Raw genomic sequence first — 22,945 nt, 5'->3', positions numbered from 1 at the left:
CCCAGAACAGAACAGAACAGAACAGGTAATCATCAAGTGAACCATTCCCTGTTGCCCATTCCCAGCTTCTGGCAGTTTCCAAGGCATATTAAGTGCCAAATCAAGTCCTTTGGTCCTCTCATAGTTTGGATCTCTGACTCCTGTTGCCAAAAGGGGTGTAGTGGGGTGGAAATCAGCCACTTCGTTGGCACTGTCCTCTACTTATGGAGAGTTCTGTGCAGGGCTGGGATTATGTAGGTACAGAAGAGTCGGGGACATTCATCATCTGCCTAGGTTTAAAGATGAAGATGCCATTCAATGTTCCTTCTAATTTTTTACATCCATGTGCAGAATGAATTTTGTTATGTCTACCAATATGTAGGTGATGTGTGCGGGGGTGGGGCCAAGGGGTTCAGAATGTGGGAGGGGGCTCAGGGCTGGGGCAGAGGGTGGGGGTGCAGGGGTGTGAGGGCTCTGGCTGGGGGTGTGGGCTCTGGGGTGGGGTCGGGGATAAGGGAGGGATTTGGGGTGCAGGCTGCCCCAGATCTGCGACAGGGAGAGAGGACTCCCCCAACCCTCTCTTGCCGCAGCAGCCCAGGGACAGGGGAGAGGCACCTTTACCCAGCTGTAGCTGCTCCAGGGCTGGGGCTGAGGCACCTCTCCCCGGCCGTAGCACCTCCAAGGCTGGGGCCGGGTAGAGGTGCCTCTCCCTAGCCGCGGCAGCTCTGAGGCTGGGGCCCAAGAGAGAGGCGCCTCTCCCCAGCCGCAGCAGCTACGGGGTGGGGCCAGGGGAGAGGCGCCTCCATCTGACTGTGGCAGCTCCGAGGCTGGGGAGGGAACTTAGATTCCATTCCTCTATCTCCTTTTACCTGAGCTCTGCGAGATGGCTAAAGATTGGGCGCAGGCACAATCAACCAGAATCTGTGCTGCACCTTTCATCTGTGTTTCTAAGGGCTTGTCTCACTGGTGAAATTTACTGGCATAATTATATCAGTTTAACTCTTCTTTTGGACAATCTGATTCTGGAAAAAGAACGTCCACACAGGGAGTTATACCGGTATAATTATGCCTATAAATTTCTTGATGTACACAACCCCTAAGACATGTTTGTGCCTCCCAAATTCTTAGTATGCTCTAATTTGTCAGCCTTGCCCAGCTCCTATGGGCTGCAAGGCCACCCAGAACACTGATAGCAAGAGCTCTCTGGCCAGTCTCCCTCCCATACCCAGCATGTCCCTTAATTGAGAGTTGTAAGGGGTTCAGAGGAGCTCAGGAGGGATTCCCCAGGAAGCTATTCTAGCTTCTTGACTAGAAGCTGCTTCACTCCAGAATCTACCTCACTCAGTGTAGAATCTAATCCTAGTTTCAGTAGCATTTTTGTAGATCTTAATGTTAATTATCAGATCTGAGGAGCAGTTCTTTCACTGAAGTGGCCCCACAAGCGTTAATTTCTTGTTTCATTGCTCCACCTTCTGGCAGAATTATATAATGTTTATTTTCCAAAATACAGATGGCAGGGACACCCTTTTATCCCACAAACTCTCCTCTCTCTCACACACATATACGTACATCCCTAAACCATTACTCTAATATTTTACTTGTCTCTTCTTTCATAGTACTTTATTGTCCCTGTAAGTGGTTTTAGTAGCATAGAAACCAAACTGTTTATGAAGCCATGCCATCTGTAAAATGAAACTTTAGGGGGGAAAATAACCCAAATTATTTGTCATTTTCTTCTGAAAGATGTGCCCTCAGAGTTTTACCCTCTGATTTCAGCAAATGTTTTGCTGCATTGCTCACGGAGATTAAAACTGTATTTAAAAAGTCCAAAGAACTGCCCGGTCACATGCTTTCATGTTATGTTCATTTAGACCTTAAATAGGCAGGGATGCAAAACCATGCTCTGAACAGTCCCTAACCTCTGTTTGCTGGAAGCTGGGAATGGCTGCCAGGGAATGATCAGTCATTGATTACTTACATGCATCCGATGAAGTGAGCTGTAGCTCACGAAAGCTTATGCTCTAATAAATTTGTTAGTCTCTAAGGTGCCACACGTACTCCTTTTCTTTTTGATTACTTATACAGTTCATTCCCTCTGAAGCATCTGGCACTGGCCACTGTCAAAAGACAAGATACTAGGCTAGTATAACCATTGATCTGACCCCATATAGCCGTTCCTATGCCATCACCAATACTCAGGTGTCACTTTCCACACACAAGGCAAGGCAGTAGAGAACAGGGCCAGTATACGTATTAAGCTTTGATTTTAATTTAGGAAAATGGTGGAAGAGAGGTTGCAACTCCACTGGAGTTTTCATTTATGCCTTTGGTAAATCTGGCCCACATACTCTCCAAAATGATTGCCAGGCAGAAGAAATATCTGCCAGGATGGCATTATTCATTGATATAATAGGGTTAACTGTTAATTAGTAACACTAGCCATTTGATTAAGCATTAACGGTGCGAATTAATAATTTAGTTAACAATACAAAGTAATTAATTTGATCAAATACTAATAACAACAACTCTGCATTGGGAGCTGCACCCAACACGTGGGGTCCCGCTTTCGGAACTCAAGTCCCGCTCTCCGCGCGCATGGGCCGGCCCAATGGGAAGCCGGCAGGCCAGAGCCCTCCGGCACTTCTCGGAACCCTCCGCTCCCTCGCCAGCCCCCTTCGGAAATCTTCGGCAGCCTCGACTCTACCACCCCGTCGGGAAACTCTTCGGGCGCACGCGCTAGCCCCATTCGGAAATCTTCGGAAACGCGGGGGTGCCCGTCGGCTCTCCGGGGGCGGGCACTCGCGGTGTCGCAGGCCAATCAGAGGCGAGCCCGCCTGCCGCCGCGTTCTTGCTGGCCGCCACGCGCCGCTCTCACGGCACGAAGACCGGGTCGCTTCACCGTCTCCATGTGATGTGCGCATTCGCTCGGAAAACGAATCCCCAGTCTCTGCACCGCCACGAGAGGAGATGAGCCCGACGGGTACCGAGAAACCCCTCGCCTAATGCGTAGAAGCGGCGGAGGCGGATTCAGCTGTCCTTAAGGCAGCGGCAGGAGGCGGCGGCGCAGCCGGCGGAGTGAGCCTCACGTGGCTCGCCCCAGTGAGGCGGCCGTGATAACCGTTGGGAAGGCCGGTGCCTGCTTTGTATGGGGGCCGCGCGGGGGGCAGAGGGCAGGTACTAACAGCCATTCTCCCGCTGCTACCGAGCCAGGAGGAGCCCGGCATTGGGAGTTACCCGCCGCCTGCAATCAGATGCCAATGGGTCCCCTGCCTCGGTTGGGGCTGACGTAGCTAGTCCCGGGGGAATGGAGGCGGGCGGTTGACTGAGCTGGGTGAAGGGGAGCGGCCTAGGGCTGCGCAGCGGGGTAAGGGGCAGGTTGTAGGGAAGGGGGTCTGGCAACGCCAGCAAGCGTGGGGGAGAGCGGGTCGCTAACACTGTGGGTGAGGGGAGGGAGAACCCCCAGGGCTGAGTAGGGGCGGTACTGTGGGTGGGGAGCCCCTACTGTGGGGAGGGGGTTGCTAGGGCTGGGGAAGGAGAGCCTGGGGGCAGGGGAGCTCCTTGTGGGGGGGGGGGGGAGGTACTAGGGCTACGGGCCGCCGAGGGGGGGATTGGGGCTGGAACAGGGAAACAGGCTGTGTGTGCTGCAGGGAAATCGGGGTGAAATGCAAACGAATTCTGTTCCAGAGGGGGGGGCATTCCTTTGCCAGGCTGCCTCTTCCAAGCTACTTCTGATATTAGGGATTGCGTCTCAGAGGGAGCTTTCTAAGCTGAACAAACAACTAATATGTTCGCAAAAAGAAAAGGAGTACCGGTGGCACCTTAGAGACTAACAAATTTATTGGAGCATAAGCTTTCGTGAGCTACAGCTCACTGCATCAGATTCATCATGCATCCGATGAAGTGAGCTGTAGCTCACGAAAGCTTATGCTCTAATAAATTTGTTAGTCTCTAAGGTGCCACGGGTACTCCTTTTCTTTTTGCGAATACAGACTAACATGGCTGCTACTCTGAAACTAATATGTTGTAATACTAGCAGACTGTATTTATAAAGTGCCTGCCTGCTCTGATGATGGATGATATATTGGTTAATACTGCGCTTTTTAAGTAACTAATAGGGGGCATTGCAGCTGCTCAGTTTAAAAACACATGGATTTGTAGGCCATTTTTCATTAAGCCTGAAAAGTATGTAAAAGTAACTGCTTGAGCACTGACTTACAATTGAGTAAAGTCTGTCTTATGGTGTCATGTACTCCACTGCTTCTGTGAATTTTGGTATCCAGACTAAACACTTAATTTGCAGTTGCTAATTGAAAATTTTTCTCTCCATCCAATTTGTGAATTCATAGTTGCATATCATAAAGAGAAGTAGGCCTTTTCAGTGTAACTTAGCAGTAGGTCACTCTTGGGAGAAGTTGGACAGGTTTGAGAAACCAGTCAAAATTCTGTGCAATGTCCAGTATATTCCTTACTCAACCTTGCCAATTTCAGTTTTGCTCAGAAGTGCTTTGTTTGTTTAACTTTTTGGCAAAGTTTTAAAATGTTCTCTAACAGTTTTTTTTTTTAATTATGTATAGGAGTAATTTGCAGAAGCTGTCATCAGGGTTGCCTAAACCATAACTTTTTGTACCCCCCCCCCCCATCATTGCTACAGGGGACTGGATAACTGTCACTGTTTGAAGGCCCGGGTGCCTAATGTTCAGACATTTACGCATGTGCATAACTTTACTTAGTTGTAGTGATTTCAGTTGAGTCATGTTGCATGTGTTTAAATGTTTGTAGGATTGCATCAGAGCAGAGCTGTAAAACCCACTACTGAGAATTCTGGCAGCTACTATCACCTTAACTAAAGTAGTGATCCCCTTGGTGGCAGCAGCAGAAATCTTAACCAAAAAAAGTAGTGTAAACAGGGCCCTAGAGCACAATGGCTGGGCTAATATAGCTAGATTAATCTTTCTCTTATACTGAACAAGAGACCACAAAATAAAACAAAAAAAACCTCTGCTAAAAATTATACTGTCAGGTTTTTTTGTGAAGATTGTGTCATATAACTTGTAGCTGGTTTCTCTTAGAAAAGAAAATGACTGGAAGAGCTAGAGCTAGAGCGAGAGGAAGAGCTCGTGGCCAGCAAATTGCTGTACCTCCTGTAGGAGCAGCTTCTGTGAGTGTTCATTTTTCAGATCCAGCACATCTACATTTTGAAATATTAAAATTCAGAGTTGTCTGCTTCCCATGTAGTTGTGTATGCATCAAGGGCTTCATTTCAATTCAAACCTTTTTGCCTCACATGACTGATAAGCAAATGCACTGCCACAGTAAAGCTGGTATATTCCTCTAAAGCTTTGTGGGTGTAGGTGTTATTGACTTGCTAATGACCATTGTGCCTTCATAGATAGGAATTACTTTCCATAAGGACATGTAGGCTCCCTCAGATGCCTGAGATTGAGTGCTGTATCCAGCAGTATATGGAACACAGAAGATGTTGCCTCCTGCGTTGCACTAAAATATATATAATTCTAAAATTGGGTCTGTTGGGTATAACAGACTTCCTTTCTGCAAAGTCAGCTGCCTTTTTTCCTGTAGTTTTTGTGGTATTTTCTGTAGTATCTTGGGGGACGAGGAGTTGCATTTCGTGTTCCTCAGATTGCAATAATTGCGGAGCTTTTTTTAAATATAGAGGATGTGGTGGAGAGCAGCTTTAAGCCAGCTTCAGTTGACCAGTGATAGATACAGTATTGCTACATGCAGAATAATCACGCTGTTTTAAGGCGGGGAGGGTGCATTTCGGTAGTGCTGGCTTCCAAACTGAATGAGTAATTTTACTGAATAACTTTTTGGCAACTTAGGTTAATATGTCACTCTTTATTAAATAACCTATAGGCAATTTATTTCCCCACTATATTAAATAACTGTCATAGGGACTTGGCTATGCAGTACACCCTCCGGTGACTTCATTTGATAGTACAGGTTTTTTTGGTGATATCAGTGAGTGCTGTTCCTAAGTGCAGTGGACTTTGCAGGGTCAGCAGCCACCTAGCTATGTGCAACCTAGACCTTTGCAACCTCAATCACAGCCGCCATCAGAGGGAGAATTTGTTGGCCGTGGACGACAAAGAGGAGCTCCTAATCTTCCACAAGGTAAGATGGAGGACAGGGGGAAGTGAAGCTTACTGTCTATAGAACAAGTATTTAGAAGACTTAATGGTTTAACTACGATAATTAAGTATATATTGAAGATGGCATTTATGATTTTTTTACTTCGAAAACTAGTTAAATCTGAAGTACTGAATTTTTTTCTGATGTGGTCTCATAATGGCACATTATTTCTCAAATTGCCTGAACTTTGATGGAGCTAAATAAATAAAGCAAAGCTTACCATAGACAGGGTGGATAAAAATCAATAATTTAAAAAAAAAATTAAAAAAAATCTTTTTTAAAAAATTTAAATAGGATTTTTTTTGATAAAATGCGTGTTTTGGGGGGGAACTATCTAAAGATAGATACATTATAGCTCAAAGATATTTCATCATGGAATAAGGATTATAAATACTAATTCTATAGTATGAGACAATATATTCATGTAATATTTAAGAAAAATTTTGTAAATGAGTTCGAATATTTCATGGATTAGGGACCCAATCTTATGGGGTTCCAAAGGCTTCTTTATAGATTATTTAGGTTAATCTTTCTATCTACCCAATGGGACTCAGTGCTCAGTCTAGAACAGGGGTCAGCAACCTTTCAGAAGTGGTGTGCCGAGTCTTCATTTATTCACTTTAATTTAGGGTTTCGTGTGCCAGTAATACATTTTAACGTTTTTTAGAAGGTCTCTTTCTATAAGAGTATATAACTAAACTATTGTCGTATATAAAGTAAACAACGTTTTCAAAATGTTTAAGAAGCTTCATTTAAAATTAAACTGCCAATCTTATGCCACCAGTCAGCTCAGTCCGCTGCCAGCCTGGGGTTCCTTTCACCTAGGCCGGCAGCAGACTGAGCGGGGCCGGTGACCAGGACCCTGGCTGGCAAGGGGCTGGCGGCCGGGACCCCAGACCGGCAGCGGGCTGAGCGGGGCTGGCGGCCGGGACCCCAGACCGGCAGCGGGCTGAGCGGGGCTGGCGGCCGGGACCCCAGACCGGCAGCGGGCTGAGGTTCAGTCCGCTGGCTCCTGCCAGCCAGGGTTCTGGCTGCTGGCCCCACTCAGCCTGCTTCCGGTCTGGGATCATGGCCCTGTCCACGTAGAGCGGGTACCTACCGTCTCCCTGGTTCTAGCCCAGTCTCTTCCTCTCCCTCTGCACTGAGCTGAGTGTGGGAGTGCACTGAGCACAGGGCTGGGGGTGAAGGAGCAGGCTGGGGGTTGGGGTGTATGGTCTGGCCAGGAGCTAGAATGAGGGAGTGGGCTCAGGGTTGGGTTTGGGTGTGGAGTGCTTACCTGGGCAGCTCCCATTTGCTGCTCAGGGTGGGGGTGTGAATGTGGGGGGTGCAAGAGTCAGGACATAGGGGTGTGAAGGGGCTGGGGGCATGTGTAGGGGGTGCAGGAGTCAGGGTAGGGGGCTGGGGGCATGTGTAGGGGGTGCAAGAGTCAGGGCCGGGGTCATGGGGGGTGCAGGGCTCATGGCAAGGGGCTGGGGTCGTGGCGAGGGTGCAGGGGGCTGCGGGTGTGGGCTGGGGTTGTGGGGGTGCTCCCAGCTTCCTGTCCAGAGTGGCTCATGGCAGGGGGCTGGAGGGGATATGCTCTGATTCCACCCCTCTTTCCCCAAGGCCCTGTCCCCACCTCATCTCCGCCTCCTCCCCGGAGCAGCGAGCGTGCTGTGGCTCCACTTTTCCCCCACCGGCTCAAGGGCCATCAGCTGATAGGGGTCAGGGAGGGAGAGGAGGAGGGGTGGCAGGAATGCAGCACGCTGGGGGAAGAGGCGGGGGTGGGGGGAGCTTGCCTGCCCTGCAGCAGCAGCTGGCGGGGGGCACAGAGAAGAGTGGGCCGGGGCGGGCAGGATTTTTAATGGCATGCTGCTCCCTGTCGGGGTCCCGACCTGGGTTCGGCAGCAGGCTGAGCAGGGCCGGTGGCTGGGACTTGGCAGGCAGCAGCGTGCAATTAAAAATAGGTTCGCGTGCCATCTTTGGCATGCATGCCATAGGTTGCCGACCCCTCGTCTAGAAGATACCATCAGGGATGCTTAGTTTTGCAATTCTCAAACTGTGGGTTTGTGTCTCCAGAGGTAACATGCTTGTTAACAGCAAAAATGTTTAAAATAAATATATAGAGGTGAGAAATAATAGATCTCAACTCTGTTGTCCCTCTGCAAATTTGTGTACACAGAGTCAATCCCTTATCTCTCTCTAAAAGAGCAAAGTTTCAAAAAGTTCAATCCAATAGAAGATTATTGGGGACGGACTAAATCTGGACAAGGAGAAGAAGTCTGGAGATACATGTGAGAAGCGAGGGACATATAATAATATAACAAAACAAGCATATGTTTGCTGTTGAAGATAAAAATGCAAAATATGTAAAGTTGTTTGTGTTTAGTTAAATAAAACAATTTAAATGTCTGTCTAGTAATGTTCTCCTGTTACAGTATGGCAAGAAAATCCTCCAAATATTAATGATTAACCTGTTGAATTGGAGATATTTATGAAGTCATTGGGAGGTGAACTATCTGCTTCAATTACCTTTGGTAAATAAAATAACCAACCAGCCAATCATTCATTTTCTGATATAGCTATAAAACTAATCTGAAAAGTTTTCAAAATAAATCACTGTTTAAAAATGTATAGTGTGTACCTTCTAAAAATGAAACTTGCATCTATCTCTGAGTTGTGAAGAATGTGTATTAAGGTTGTAACAACCAACAAGAATGCACTTTTATGTAGAAATGATTAAATCGAGTCTTCCTGACTAGTGATTTAAACCATGATTTTAAATCAAATCCACCCTGCCATTGGGTCCTGCTTATTCTACAGCCAGGCTCTAGTTGTCCTTGCTGTAATAGAATTAATAGTTCTGAGTGTATCCCTTCACTTTTTCTGCAAATGGTGCAGATTGAAAGCTCTGTATAAGAAGCTGTTTTTCAGAGCACATGGTATTCATTGGTTTTGCCGGTTGAGGATTGATGTTAAACAAGCAGACTGGAATTTCTTGTGATTAGGAAATAGAATATATTTACATAACTTGTTTTACCTGTTCCATTTTTTCTATCCTGAATTATTAGTAAATACTTGGGCTGTCAAACAGTTAAAAAAATTAATTATGATTAATCACAAGACTTTAAAAAAAAAATCACAATTAATCGCAGTTTTAATCTGTCTGGAGCAGCTTGGCCGGGGTGGCTCCATGCGGGGGAGGAGGAAGGAGCAGCAGTGGAGCAGGACAGCAGGAGGAGGGGCACCCCTGCCCTAGAGGCATGCAGCGGCCCCCCATGAGCATAAAACCCTGGGTGGTGGCCCCCTTATCCATTCCTAAGGCTGGACCTGTCATGGTGGGGAGGGGATGGTTTGGGGCGGGCCTGGGCTCCTCTCTTCCCCCGGCAGGTTTTAAACCAGCTCTCCCAAATTGCCCACAGACTATGGGATATGGTCATGATCAATTAGTGCAGTGGGGGAAGGGGGACTGATAGTCATCCAGGGGGTGGGGTCCTGTGGCAGTGGCTCCAAAGCACCCTTTCCCTGCTTTGCATCCTTGTGGCTCCTGGTGATTACCCTTACCCCTCCCCATCTGTAAAACAAATCAACAGGGGGATGGGTGTGAGACCAGCTCAGAGGAATTGGGAGGCATTTCAGTAATCTGCCCTTCTGGTCTGGATATTATGGAGTCTCACTGGATATTATGGCTGCCTCCTGCTTGCTGCTGTACCTGGTGCTTCCCTCTCCAGAGGTGTGCAATTAAAGCTTGTTAAAAATAGTGTTGTTTGTTTTGAGTTAATCACATGCGTTAACTGCCATTAATTGACTCTTTGCCACTATCCTAATGTAAGTATTTACTAAGGGCCCCAATGGGGTCCCATTGTGGTGGGTACTGTACAAAGAAAAGACCATCTCTGCCCTGATGATGGACATTTGTTCTTTAAGAATGGCCTGTGCTGTTCTCAGCTCCTGAGATGCATGTGTTTACAGTGTTGCAAGTTCATAATCATCTGGAAAGTGAGTATTGGGGCCATACGCAGGCCCCCTTGTGGATTTGAACATTTCTTGGAAGAGATCTAAAAAGCTTAAGTAACTTGGATCTAGTGAAGTCTGTGTTGAGAGAGGCGGTAGACAATGTCTCTGTTCTTTGCAATGAAGTCTTTGGATTGTATCCAAATTGTTTCATTTCCCTCTTTTTTTTTTTTTTTTTTTCCCCCTTCCTCAGTAGTTCATGTTTTGGAGGTTTTAAGATATCTCCTGGTACTGGAGAAGTTGATTCCTCTTCAGTGCAGAACTTCTCCCTCAAGCCTGTCTAGTACCTTAATTCTTCTATAGGTCCACTGTTGGACTGAGATTCACTTATTCAGCAGATTGGCCTAACAAATTTGTAGGGCAAAACATTCAGCAACAGTGGGAAACTCATGATGATCTCATCACAGTCACTTCCTGCGTTGGCCAATTCAGCTTCCTTTAGTTGCACACTTTATTTATAATTTTTAGTTCTTTTCTTATTATATATTGGTCTCTCATTTCCATGCTAATTCTCCTCCCCCGTCAGTTGTTAGTTCAAACCAGTTTCTTCTAGCTGCGTGGCTACTTTTATTTTCCTCATTAACATGATTGTTCTGTATCTTTGTTATAGCCGCGCAACAGTAAACATGGTTACTCTGCAATTTCTTACGCATGCACAGTTCTATTAAAGAGCATGCTGTTAAATCTTTTCAGAATAGAGTCTTAAAATTCACGGCTGACTTCTTATTAGGCCTAAATATGCCCATGCTCCTAACATCCTTTTATTCTTGTGAATACTTGGGAGTCTGGCATTAGTGCGCAGTATGGTTAGAGGAAGTGTCAGATATGTAAGGAGACTTTTCAAATTCTCATCACCAACAGGCCACCTTATCTTCAATGAGAACGTTTTCTTTACTTGGATACATTTTGAAAGATGATCTGATGAATGCTTTTGAAGAAGGGTTATGAAAAAGAGCATGCTGGTGGAAGCAGAAACTGCCCCCTTTTCCTCATCTGATGGACAAGTGGAAATCACTTCAATCTCTATCCCTCATAACTTCTTGGAAGCAATACTGCTTGGGGTGTATTTCTAAATATATGGATAATGAGCTCTTTATGATCTAATCCCTCTGCCTATTTCACAGAATATTAGGGTTGGAAGAGACCTCAGGATGTCATCTAGTCCAATCCCCTGCTCAAAGCAGGACCAACACCAACTAAATCATCCCAGCCAAGGATTTGTCAAGCTGGGCCTTAAAAACCTCTAAGGATGGAGATTCCACCACCTCCCTAGGTAACCCATTCCAGTGCTTCACCACCCTCCTAGTGAAATAGTTTTTCCTAATATCCAACCTCCCCCACTGCGACTTTAGACCATTGCTTCTTGTTCTATCGTCTGCCACCACTGAGAACAGCTTAGCTCCATCCTCTTTGAAACTCCCCTTCAGGTATTTGGAGGCTATCAAATCTCCACTCACTCTTCTCGTCTGCAGACTAAATAATCCCAGTTCCCTCAGCCTCTCCTCGTAAGTCATGTGCCCCAGCCCCCTAATCATTTTGTTGCCCTCCACTGGACTCTCTCCAATTTGTCCACATCCCTTTTGTAGTGAGGGGACCAAAACTGGACGCAGTACTCCAGGTGTGGCCTCACCAGTGCCGAATAGAGGGGAATGATCACTTCCTTTGATCTGCTGGCAATGCTTCTACTAACACAGCCCAATATGCTGTCGGCCTTCTTGGCAATGAGGGCACACTGCTGACTCATATCCAGCTTCTTGTGCACTTTAATCCCCAGGTCCTTTTCTGCAGAACTGCTGCTTAGCCAGTCAGTCCCCAGCCTGTAGCCGTGCATGCAATTCTTCCTTCCTAAGTGCAGGACTCTGCACTTGTTCTTGTTGAACCTCATCAGATTTCTTTAGGCTCAATCCTCCAATTTGTCTAGGTCACTCTGGACCTTATCCCTACCGTCCAGCGTATCTACCTCTTCCCCCCCCCCCCGCCCCCCATCTTAATGTCCTCTGAGAACTTGCTGAGGGTGCAATTAATCCCATCATCCAGATCATTGATAAAGATGTTGAACAAAATCTAAATTCGATAATTTAGAAGTGGATCTAGAGAAGTATGTGGCCCTTTCCATTAATGAAGGATTCATTCATCTTGTGATCTCAGGTGTTTTTCTGCATTTATCTTTCTTGTCCAACAATAGATAGGCTTGACTGGATTCTTTAGGCCAGTGGTTCTCAAGTAGGGGTACAGTACCTCTGGGGGTATACAGAGGTCTTCCAGGGGGTACATCAACTTGCCTAGATATTTTGCTAGTTTTGCAACAGGCTACATAAAAAGCACTAGCAATGTCAGTTCAAACTAAAATTTCATACGACCTTTTTATACTGCTTTATATAATACACACTGACATGTAGTACAATATTTATATTCCAATTGATTTATTTTATAATTTTATGGTAAAAATGAGAAAGTAAGCAATTTTTCAGTAATAGCATGCTGTGTCACTTTTGTGTATTTTTAGGTCTGATTTTGCAAGCAAGTAGTTTTTAAGTGAAGTGAGACTTGGGGTACGCAAGACAAATCGGACTCCTGAAATGGGTATAGTAATCTGGAAAAGTTGAGAGCCACTGTGGTAGGATTAGGTTTAAGTATTCTTTACGCCGGCCTTGCAGAGGTTTGCAAGAAACTCTTTATTAATTAGGAAGGAAGTTATGCTTGTTAGCAATATTGCAGCTTAAATTTGTCCGGTATCTAACAGTACTGGTGAGATGACTTTTCTGACTAAGGCTGGTTGTTTATCACATATTGTGTGTTTGGGAGGGGGAGGGGAAATGGAAAACTCGCATCTTAAATCCAAAGCAATGTTATAGTATCTTAAAACAATTTCATAACTCATAGCTTAGACTTTAAAAACAGATTACTATTCTACTAGGCTGGATATGCATAGATCCAAATTCATATTTTTGAAAAAATATGATAGCATGTTCCCTTTGCTCTAGCTTATTCAGTAATAGGCTGGTTGGAATGAAAAAGACCATACTTGGCAAATCCATTCACATTTTTATCACAAAAATCATGATGTTGACAAACATTTGTCCCTATATTAATGAGGGACGGTTTGTCTCTCTCCTGGAATGTTTTATAAAGTATGCAAAGAAGGAAGCAAAACAGATTGTAGCTGAGGGCCACAGTCTCCAAACAGGCTCTGGGTTGCCTGTGATGTCTCTGTAGCTGCAAGCATGTCAAACACAACAAGGATTGGAATGAGGTGCTCCTCTTGGTTGAACTCTTACTTCCTATTGGAGCCTAATTGTGGTGACAAAACAATCGGTTAAAAAACACCCCACCATTTGGCCCTCTTTTTGTTCCCTTTAAGATGGGCAAAAATTTTACTCTGAAGGGGACTGGCACTTGATACTGGAGTGTGTACTCCGTCTCAATCCTTGATTGACAGATCTGATAGAAACAGTTGGGAGGCTTACACAAGAAGGTAGTATGTGGCTATTATGTTTTTAAATGCACTAGTTACCATATGGCTTGCTTTCAGCATTGCTTGGTTGAGGAAGTTAGAAATGATGCAACGCACTTCTAGAACCACTACAGTTTCTTCTCTTTGACAGCTTGCATGCACAACTATAGTTGTAATAACTACACAAATTAGATTGAATTTAAGAGTTAACACTCTAACGCTGAGAAGAATTAGAGCATTTAATCTCTATATATGCCCCCCAAATAGTTTGATGTTGCCACTTTGATATCACTGCTCAGAGGTTCATGCTCTTTAGGTTCCAGATATAGGCTTATTACCAGGAGATCTTAAGGCATACTAGTACTACACAAAGCAGGCTTGTTTTGTTTGCGTATAGAAAGAAGAAAGTGACAACACATTGGTTCTATGTAGCTACTGCATATGGACCTGGAAGTACAGCCAATCTAATCAGAGACCCATGAGCCTTCAGGCAATTACACACAAGAGAAAACAGTTCTTATAATAGTAGAATGTAACTACCTCAGTTCACGGGGCCCCAGACACCTGTAATAGAATCTGACTAGTAAATCTTAAATATTGGAAAAATAATAGTGCAATTTCAATCCATGTTGCCATATTTCTCCAAAGGAGTTTTGAGTTTCTAGTATGAGTGCAGACAACATAATTTGAAAACTCAAGTTACAAGTAATTTTTTTCCCTTAAATATTTTGTTGAAATGCAGTAGATTACAGGAAAAATATCTGAGAACCTAGGTCGAAATTTGGCGTATTTCATAATTGAAATTAAGTTTTAACGAATAGTACTAAATCCCAAATTGGAAGAATGAATATGTTGAAAATTGGATTTAAAGTATATCTAGCTCTCTTCATTGTTATTTGAACTCTGTGTAATAACTGTTTCAGTCTAATCCTTATAAGGTCTTATAGCACTTTTAGAGTTGTAAAATACATTTCAAATACCTACAGATATTTTTATAATGACGTTGTTCTGAGAGTTGAAGAAACCTTGAGGCTTCTTCAGATTGATTGTGCTATGGCAACTGCTCTGGCTTCTTCTGTTCAAGGGTTCAGTTCTTAGCATCCTCAGCATTCTTTTGTTTCTATTTCACGTTGTAATGGTTTGGTTAATTTTACCATGATTTATATTAATTTATTAATTTCTCCTCTCCCCAAAATTCCAGGACATGATATTTCAGTTGGTTTTCAGGAACTGTCATTAGCAGATAGGGGTGGACGTCGCCGAGATTTCTACGACCTCGGGGTAAATACTCGGCAAGCCATAGAACATGTTAAAGAGTCAAAAACAGGCAAGTTAAAATTATATTGTGGTTTCAAATATAAAATATGCTCATAGAAATATAGTGTACTGTTTGCCATTGGCTTTGTCTCTACAGTTGTTAAACTAGGATTATTTATATTTCTGTAGCACCTAGAAGGCCAAATCAGGGACCAAGACTTCATTGTATTAGGAATGTCGTAAAAGACGGGGGAGAAATAGCAGAAAAAAACTGGCCTTGCTCCAAAGGGTTTAAAAAAAGTTTAACAATTAAATTTTGGGGTGGGTGGTTCAATATTTAAAAGTTGTTGAAATGCTGTAAATTGGAAAAACTTAATTTTATAACTAGCTATTTTTGTCATTTTAGGTACTTCAGGTACCACAATAAGATTAAGTACGAACCATTTTCGGTTGACGTCTCGTCCACAATGGGCTTTATATCAATACCATATTGACTATAATCCTCAAATGGAAGCTCGGCGTCTTCGCTCAGCTTTACTCTTTCAGCATGAAGAACTAATTGGGAGGACACATGCATTTGATGGAACAATATTATTCTTACCAAAAAAACTAGAAAATAAGGTGTGTGTGTGTGAGAGAGAGAGAGAGAGAGAGAGAGAGAGAGAGAGAGAGAGAAATGCGGCTAGATTCTATTTGAGTTTTATTCTTGCATAGTACTTTCATTCTATTTGGGGTAAAAAGAAAATGAGTACTTGTGGCACCTTAGAGACTAACAAATTTATTTGAGCATAAGCTTTTGTGAGCTACAGCTCACTTCATCTGTAGCTCTCAAAAGCTTATGCTCTAATAAATGTGTTAGTCTCTAAGGTGCCACAAGTACTCCTTTTCTTTTTGCGGATACAGACTAACACGGCTGCTACTCTGAAACCTGTCTATTGGGGTGAAGCTCAATGAAGTATGAGTAGGATTGCTATAAAATATGCAGCTTTTAATTAGGTTGAGTTTCCAAGAGTTCATTATTTGACTTGAAGTATGGGAACTTGATGGGCTAATGAAACTCAAATCATACTAGCCCGCACCCAAATTCTTCAGGCCCAAATAATCCTGTATTTCTGCACAGAGATAATGGAGTTGAGTCAAAACTCCTCTTCTGACCTCTAGTGCCTTTAGAAGTTTGAAGGTATCAAACAAAAAGAGCATCTTAAAGTTTTAAGACTGACTTGACTGTTCTGGTGCCTACAAGCTTGGGCTTCTGGTAATAAGCAAAAAACTTACCTATGCTCAGCACCAAGCCACCTTCTTCTAAGCCCTCTGGGTACTGCCACCTCTTGGCTCAGTACAGGCATGATGATGGCAAAACTTCAATTTTGTCTAGTCTGGCAGAGAGAATAATCTCCGCTTTACTGGCACTGAAGAACTGGTACTGACTATGCCTTTGATTACTTGTTTGTTACTGTCCCTGTCATTATTGATGATTTCTCTCAGTACTGTTGATGCCACAGGCAGGTAGGACAGCTAAGGACTCAATGACACCCTGACTCTCAATTGCTTTTTTTTTTCCTCAGTTTTTGGTGGGTGGTAGTCAGGAGTACTGGTACAGACTTTGTTGCATGAGCCACCTAGTATGGGAGAAATCTTCTGAGGTTATTCCTCTAGCTACTCCATCTGGTACCACCCTGCCTTCACCAGAAGATTATTCATTTTCATCTTCTGAGTCAGCCAGGAGCAGGGAGGAATCTCCATTACCATACTTGGGCAAAAGACACTCATCTCCGATAACTCCTGGATGGGATTCCAGGGTGGAGTTCTAACACTCTGGGCATAGATCTCATTCCAGGGAGCCCACCCTGCTGACCTCCAGTGACGTAGGCTGGCCAACCTACCTTGGCTTTATTGGGCACCCTGTGGCATTTACTGTCCCTCGAGAACAACTTCAATAATGCCTCACAGCCTCCAGTTTCCAAGGTACAGCCTGAGGAGGAGCTAGAAGATGACCAGCACAAGATACAGCTGTGTTTATCATCTTCCTCAGTGGATGAGGTAATGGGGCTGATTCTAGTCCATCTCTATCTGTGGACTACAAAGCATTCCAAGAATTGATGAGGAGAGCAGCTACAGCATTAGAGCTATCTCTGGAGGTCTCTTCAGTCAGCTCTCGATGGACCAGAGAAAGCAGCTTGATCTGCGGTCACAGCCGTTGTAACGATCATTGTGGTGAACACTTTGGGTATCCCTAAGGAAGTGGAGACGACTGCTTCCCAAATGGGTTTTAAACAACTCGGAGACAACTACTGAGAACCTTCACCTTGAGGGAGACATTATTTGTGGTAAGACAGACAAGGCCTTGCACACTCGTAAGGACTCTTGTGCAACCCTAATGTATTTGGGGGGTGTATGTACTTCCATTCAGAAGGAAGCAGTATAGGCATCAACTTTACTACCAATCGCTCTCTTATGCACCCAGGCAGCCTGAACAGGCAAGGAAAAGGCATAAGTTCCCAAGTTGGAGCTAGTTATCTGTTCCTGCCTCAGCAGTCTCACCAGCAGCAGTCTCCTAAACAGTAGATTTGACTGCCTCCTCAGGAACAGAGTTTCAGTTGCTTTAAAACCCATTTGGGAAGCAGTTGTACCATTTCTGCAATGTCTGAAATACCATCACCTCAAATCACTTGATTCTAGATTTGGAATTGGGATACACTACACAATTTCAGTCTCCACCCTTCACTATTTCTATTCAGGAACCTCATCAGATTGCATTGTTTCAGGAAGTGCAGGCTCTTAAGTCTTGGTGCTACCGAGGTGCCACCCTTCAACAACACTAGAGGAAAAGTGTTTTTATTCTTGTGACTTCAAAAATAAAAGGGGGTTAAGGCCCATCCTACATCTGAGAGACCTGAAATCTTAATAAAAAAGAGAGTTTGGGATGGTGTCCTTGGCCTCCCTCATTCCTTCCCTGAACCTGAATGACAGATACACAGCTGTCAATCTGCAGGTCACTTATTTTCATGTGGCCATTCTACCCTGCCACAGAAAATTCCTTATATTCATGGGGGGGGGGGAAAATATCATTACCTATATACGCTTTTACCATTTGAGCTATTATTAGCACCTCAAGCTTTCACTAAATATGTGGCAGTACTAGCAGCTTATCTAAGGCATGTGAGCATCCAAGAATTCCCTTATCTGGGCGACTGGTTAATCTGTGGCTGCTTCTGCCAGCAATTCACAGGGAACACTTGTCAGATCCGGTGTCTTTTCAATCACTTGGATCAGAAAATAAAAAGGGACAAATCCATATTGACACTTAGGCAGAGAATTGAATTCCTCAGTGCTTTTCACAACTTGATAACTGCAACCACTTATTTTCCTCGGGAGAGATTTTATTCCCTCTTCTACCTGTATGCTAGTCTCCAGTCTCATTTGTCAACAGTCAGAACGTGGGTTGCTTGGTTACATGTGACATCCTGTACATATGTGACGCTGAATGCCAGTCTATACCTGCAGTGTTTGCAAAGCTGGTTGAAGTCTGTATGTTGTTGTTCAAAGAATATCTACTTGGACATGCTAATTCACATACTAGTGCAAGTCTTGTCTTATTAAACTGGTTGATGAGTCTGGAAAATGTGTCCCTACCTTTACCTTTAAAGACATTAGTAGCAAACAGTTCGAGGACAGATTGTGGAGCACACATGGACTGAGCATGAACTTCAGTATAGACCTTTGCAGAGCAGCAACATGGTAATCTGTTCACACAATCATGAAACACACTATTTAGGCTTTGAGGACAGATGCCAAATTTGGGAATTCTATTCTTTGATCTTTGCTCAAGTAACCTTAGAGTACCCACCTCCAGTTTAACTACTGCTTGGCAGTTTAAAGTGGATTATGTGTGTGTTGTGCACATACATATTCCACAACCTGTTGTCTGTCCCCATTACTCAGTCTAATTACATCCAGAGTCTGGTGCCAAGGAATAGAGATGAGGTTGGGGCAGCCCTGCCCTTTTATATCCTCAATTCAAGGAATGAGGATATGCACCTCCAATAGTACTGGCTTGAATGTGCACACATCAAAAGTGAAATATATATGTGCACTATACATCTCAAGTACCAGAGTTACTGTACAGGTAAGTGTTTCTTCTCTTCGCTAAAAGGATGCTGTAGGTTAAATCCTGCTCTAAGTCTGGAGCAAGATGGATGGGGAAGAGTAGAATTAGATGGGTGGAAGGAAGCAAAACGGGAAGGGCATTCTGACCCATCAGGGTGTACTCATGGCAGACTGATTACTGATTACTAGCTTTACTGTAAGGATTTAGAGTTAGTCTGACGATAATATTACTAGGCTGAGACTTGCAAAGCAGTCCTAGGGGGTTTAAGCATAAAAATTAATGGAATATAAGGCTACATTTTCTAGACTGCTTTGAAAAATTCAGTCGTAGCTTATGTTTACATAACTCAACTTCAATAAATACTCCCTTTCTTAGCTTACTGAAGTGTTCAGTCAGACCCGAAATGGAGAGAATGTCAAGATTACTATCACCTTGACCAATGAGCTACCACCTACTTCACCTACATGCTTGCAGTTTTACAACATTATTTTTAGAAGGTTAGCTTTTTATTTTACAATTCATATCTTTCTTACAGGAAGCTAATTGAAAAGTTTGGGTTTAATCTTTAGGAATGGGGGGGCTTAACTGCTAATCTCATGGCAAATATTACATTTTTTTTATTCCTTATCTGTGGTGGCCAAAGGAAAAGGCTTGTCAGCTATCCAATATTGATACTTATCATAACCAGCTACAGTTTGGCAAGTGATTAGACATATCTGTTGGCGTATCACTTTGAAATAGGTTACTTCTATATTCAAGAATAACAAGTAGCCTCTGATGTTAGCAGAGTCCTGGGTGGGAGCTCTGCAAACAATTTCTGTTCTGCTAGAGGCATTAGCTTATTCTTAAAGGCCTAGATGGCAGTGCAGGGCCTCTGAAACTGGTATGTTTCTGTTTGTGACCTGGTCTTTCTGCTCATTTTGATGCCTTCATCTGAATGGGGGGGGGGAACCTGCTGAGGCCGCTGTCAGGAGGCATGTGACTCAGCCCACGATAGGGGGACGTGTTCTTAATCCGTTTTACTACGAGAACTGAAGGATTAAGTAATACCTAAACTGTAAGCATTTATTTAAAGGTCGCATTGAAACAAAACTCTACATCAGCATCTTTGTTCTAGCTTAATATAGCAAAAGCAAGGCATGTAGCTCTAAATGTAGGCCTACAGTATTTTGGATGTTTTGATAAACTAAATAGTGCTATTATTTGCCAATTACTCATTCTTTCCCAACTTCTTTTTAGGCTTTTGAAAATAATGAATTTGCAGCAAATTGGACGTAATTATTATAATCCAAATGACCCAATCAGCATCCCCAGTCACAGGTTGGAAAATGAGATTACAAGTCTTGCAAGGGAGAAACGGTCTTTTGATATTACTTCAATGATTTATCATGTATTAAAATGATTTTTTTCAACTTGTATAGTCTTGAGAGTTCTCAACACATGTACCTAACTTCCACTTTCTTCTAACTATGGGGGTAACTATAAAATCTGACTTGATCTAGATCCATCCTTGTGTGTTCTACGTAAACAGCTGAGTAAAACACGAAATCTCTCATCTGTCTATTTCTAAGGCTTATTTTCAGCTGAAATGGAGCCCCTTTGAGTATTTTCTTACCATCTGCTACATAGGCAGCAAAAAATTTAACATTCTAACATAGGCAAATAGTGTCTTGTAGACTTGTGTACAAAGTAGTGATATTTAAGGCATTTATTTTCGGGTTACTTTCATTAGGTGATTTTGTAATCTTAGGGCTAGATCCTGAGGTTCTCCTTTCAGTGCAGCTTATATTGCTGCATTGCCAGACTAACAGTCTTGCATCTTAAATAGATTAGATAGCTACATAAAGCATTCTCTAGAGATGAACAAAACACAAAGGCTAAGGAATCTGAAGTTTTTGTGGCTTCATGATTTTCCAGTTTCTGGGAGAGATGTAAAGAAATAATATCTAAATAAAGGATAGAGGTATTTGATATTAAAGCATTCCTTTTTATTAAATTCCTTAGTTGATAATGTTAGTGAATTCTAAATCTCTCCACCATTTACTTTTCCACTTCAGAATGAATTAGCTTTGGTAAGTTTCTTGTAACTTGACACTACAGTATTTGAAAAGGAGTACTTGTGGCACCTTAGAGACTAACATTTATTAGAGCATAAGCTTTCGTGAGCTACAGTTCACTTCATCGGTGAGCTGTAGCTCACGAAAGCTTATGCTCAAATTTGTTAGTCTCTAAGGTGCCACAAGTACTCCTTTTCTTTTTGCGAATACAGACTAACATGGCTGCTACTCTGAAACCTGCAATATTTGAGTTGCAGATGCCATAAGGCAGTATTTAAATGAAAACAAATGGCTGTTTGACATTTTTAACTTAATAAAAATCTTTAATTTGTAGTTCTGTAAAACTAATGAAGGTAAACTTGATCATCATTAAAATCTATAGAACAAATTGGTAGTTCTTTTAGATATATGAAAAGTCAATTTGTGTTCTAAAATATTCTGTTTGTTTTCCAACAGGTTGATGATTTGGCCAGGCTTCGCTACTTCTATTCTCCAGTATGAGACAAACATCATGTTGTGTACAGATGTGAGCCATAAAGTTCTCCGCAGTGAAACTGTGTGGGATTTTATGTACAACCTGTATAAGCAGGTTGAAGAACAAAGATTTAGAGAAACTTGTGCTAAGGAACTGATAGGGCTAATTGTTCTTACAAAGTAAGATGATAGTGATTATTTTTAAAGTACAAACTGTGACCATTAATGCTGTTTTGTAACTGAAGCACAAACTATTTCAAAGATATTTAGGTACCTAGAGATGCAGATAAATGCCTAATGGGATTTTCAGGCATCTAACTTGCTTGGGTGCTTTTGAAAATCCCCTAGATACCTATCGGTATCTCTAGGTGCCTAAATACCTTGAAAATCTGATATTTTAGAAGTTATTTTGGGATTTTCGCAAGCTAATCTTAACTATAGCAGGTGCAATGTGTATCTATTTACAGTGGAAGTCTTGGTTGGCTCTTAGGGCTAGATTTTTCAAACAGCTGGTTTATACTTCATATTTTAAGAATGTCTCTTTCCTCTTTGCAGATAAAATAAATTTTAAGCATTTAGAAAAAATTCTAGGCTTATTCTTGGCACTGATTTACTGATACTGCAACAGTTCTAATTCCATTAGTATTTTAGCTGATAGCTAAACAATGTTTGACATGTAAAATGTAATATAAACACTCCTCAAATGTTCAACCCAGCCTTACAAATTAAGCTAGTTTTAGGCCTTACTGTGGCAAAAAAGGACTTTTAGTGACCCAAGATGAGACGTGGTATCATCTTGGTAGATGCAGGCTCCCTTATGTTGAGCCTACTTCTCTTTCCCTTGTCTTCTTTTTGAGACTTTTCTGGGGTGTTACATATTTTGCAGGGAACAAGAGGCTAACAGAAGGCATGAAGCTAAAAAAGCTCTTAGTCCCCTGCTCAAGTTAATGGCTAAACCAAGTTGATAGTATATGAAATTAACTGTATATATACCAGTCTGCTTCCTGACGTACTTAAAATCAATTCAGTGTATTCTAACATAAACTGCATTTGAAGCTAAAGTGTATCAATTGTAATCTGAACATGGAAGTTATTATCAGCAATAAAGTAACAAAATTTCTATTAAAATTTTAGATTACCTGATATTTTCTGTAACTTTCTGCATTTCTCTCAGTCCTCCCTGGCCTGTTTCCATGCACCTGTGAATAAACTGTTTACTATCTACATGTAAGACAAGATCAAAAGAATTTTTAAAAATTTTTATTCAGGTATAACAACAAAACATACAGAGTTGATGATATTGACTGGGATTCCAATCCAAAATGCACCTTTAAGAAAGCAGACGGTTCTGCAATCAGCTTTGTAGACTACTACAAAATGGTATGAAATTATAACTAAAAATGTCATTTTCATTCTCCTTACTAGATTTTGTTGGACTTCAGAGCATCATCTGTGGATAACTATTACTAT

General features: G+C 42.7%; 1 protein-coding gene across 3 annotated transcripts in view; it reads left to right on the top strand.

Annotated features, from left to right (window-relative positions):
- The first annotated feature begins 2,973 nt into the window (after positions 1-2,973).
- Positions 2,974-22,945, top strand: part of PIWIL1 (piwi like RNA-mediated gene silencing 1) — a 54,109-nt gene continuing 34,137 nt past the window's right edge. Inside the window, exons 1-9 of one of the 3 annotated variants that reach the window (XM_038373599.2) lie at positions 2,974-3,153; positions 5,049-5,137; positions 5,997-6,114; positions 14,781-14,906; positions 15,243-15,457; positions 19,320-19,441; positions 20,184-20,264; positions 21,458-21,655; positions 22,744-22,855. In XM_038373599.2, the coding sequence (XP_038229527.1) occupies positions 5,057-5,137; positions 5,997-6,114; positions 14,781-14,906; positions 15,243-15,457; positions 19,320-19,441; positions 20,184-20,264; positions 21,458-21,655; positions 22,744-22,855 (1,053 nt within the window). In that variant the 5' untranslated portion in view covers positions 2,974-3,153; positions 5,049-5,056. Of the gene's footprint in view, positions 3,154-3,199; positions 3,344-5,048; positions 5,138-5,996; positions 6,115-14,780; positions 14,907-15,242; positions 15,458-19,319; positions 19,442-20,183; positions 20,265-21,457; positions 21,656-22,743; positions 22,856-22,945 lie in introns of those variants that run through there. The other 2 variants (XM_038373601.2, XM_038373604.2) reach the window with 2 other exon arrangements.

Source organism: Dermochelys coriacea, chromosome 15 (genome assembly GCF_009764565.3).
Source record: "Dermochelys coriacea isolate rDerCor1 chromosome 15, rDerCor1.pri.v4, whole genome shotgun sequence".
Classification (NCBI taxonomy): domain Eukaryota; kingdom Metazoa; phylum Chordata; order Testudines; family Dermochelyidae; genus Dermochelys; species Dermochelys coriacea.
Note: the sequence above shows the minus strand (reverse complement) of the source record. Positions and strands in the feature narration are given on the sequence as shown.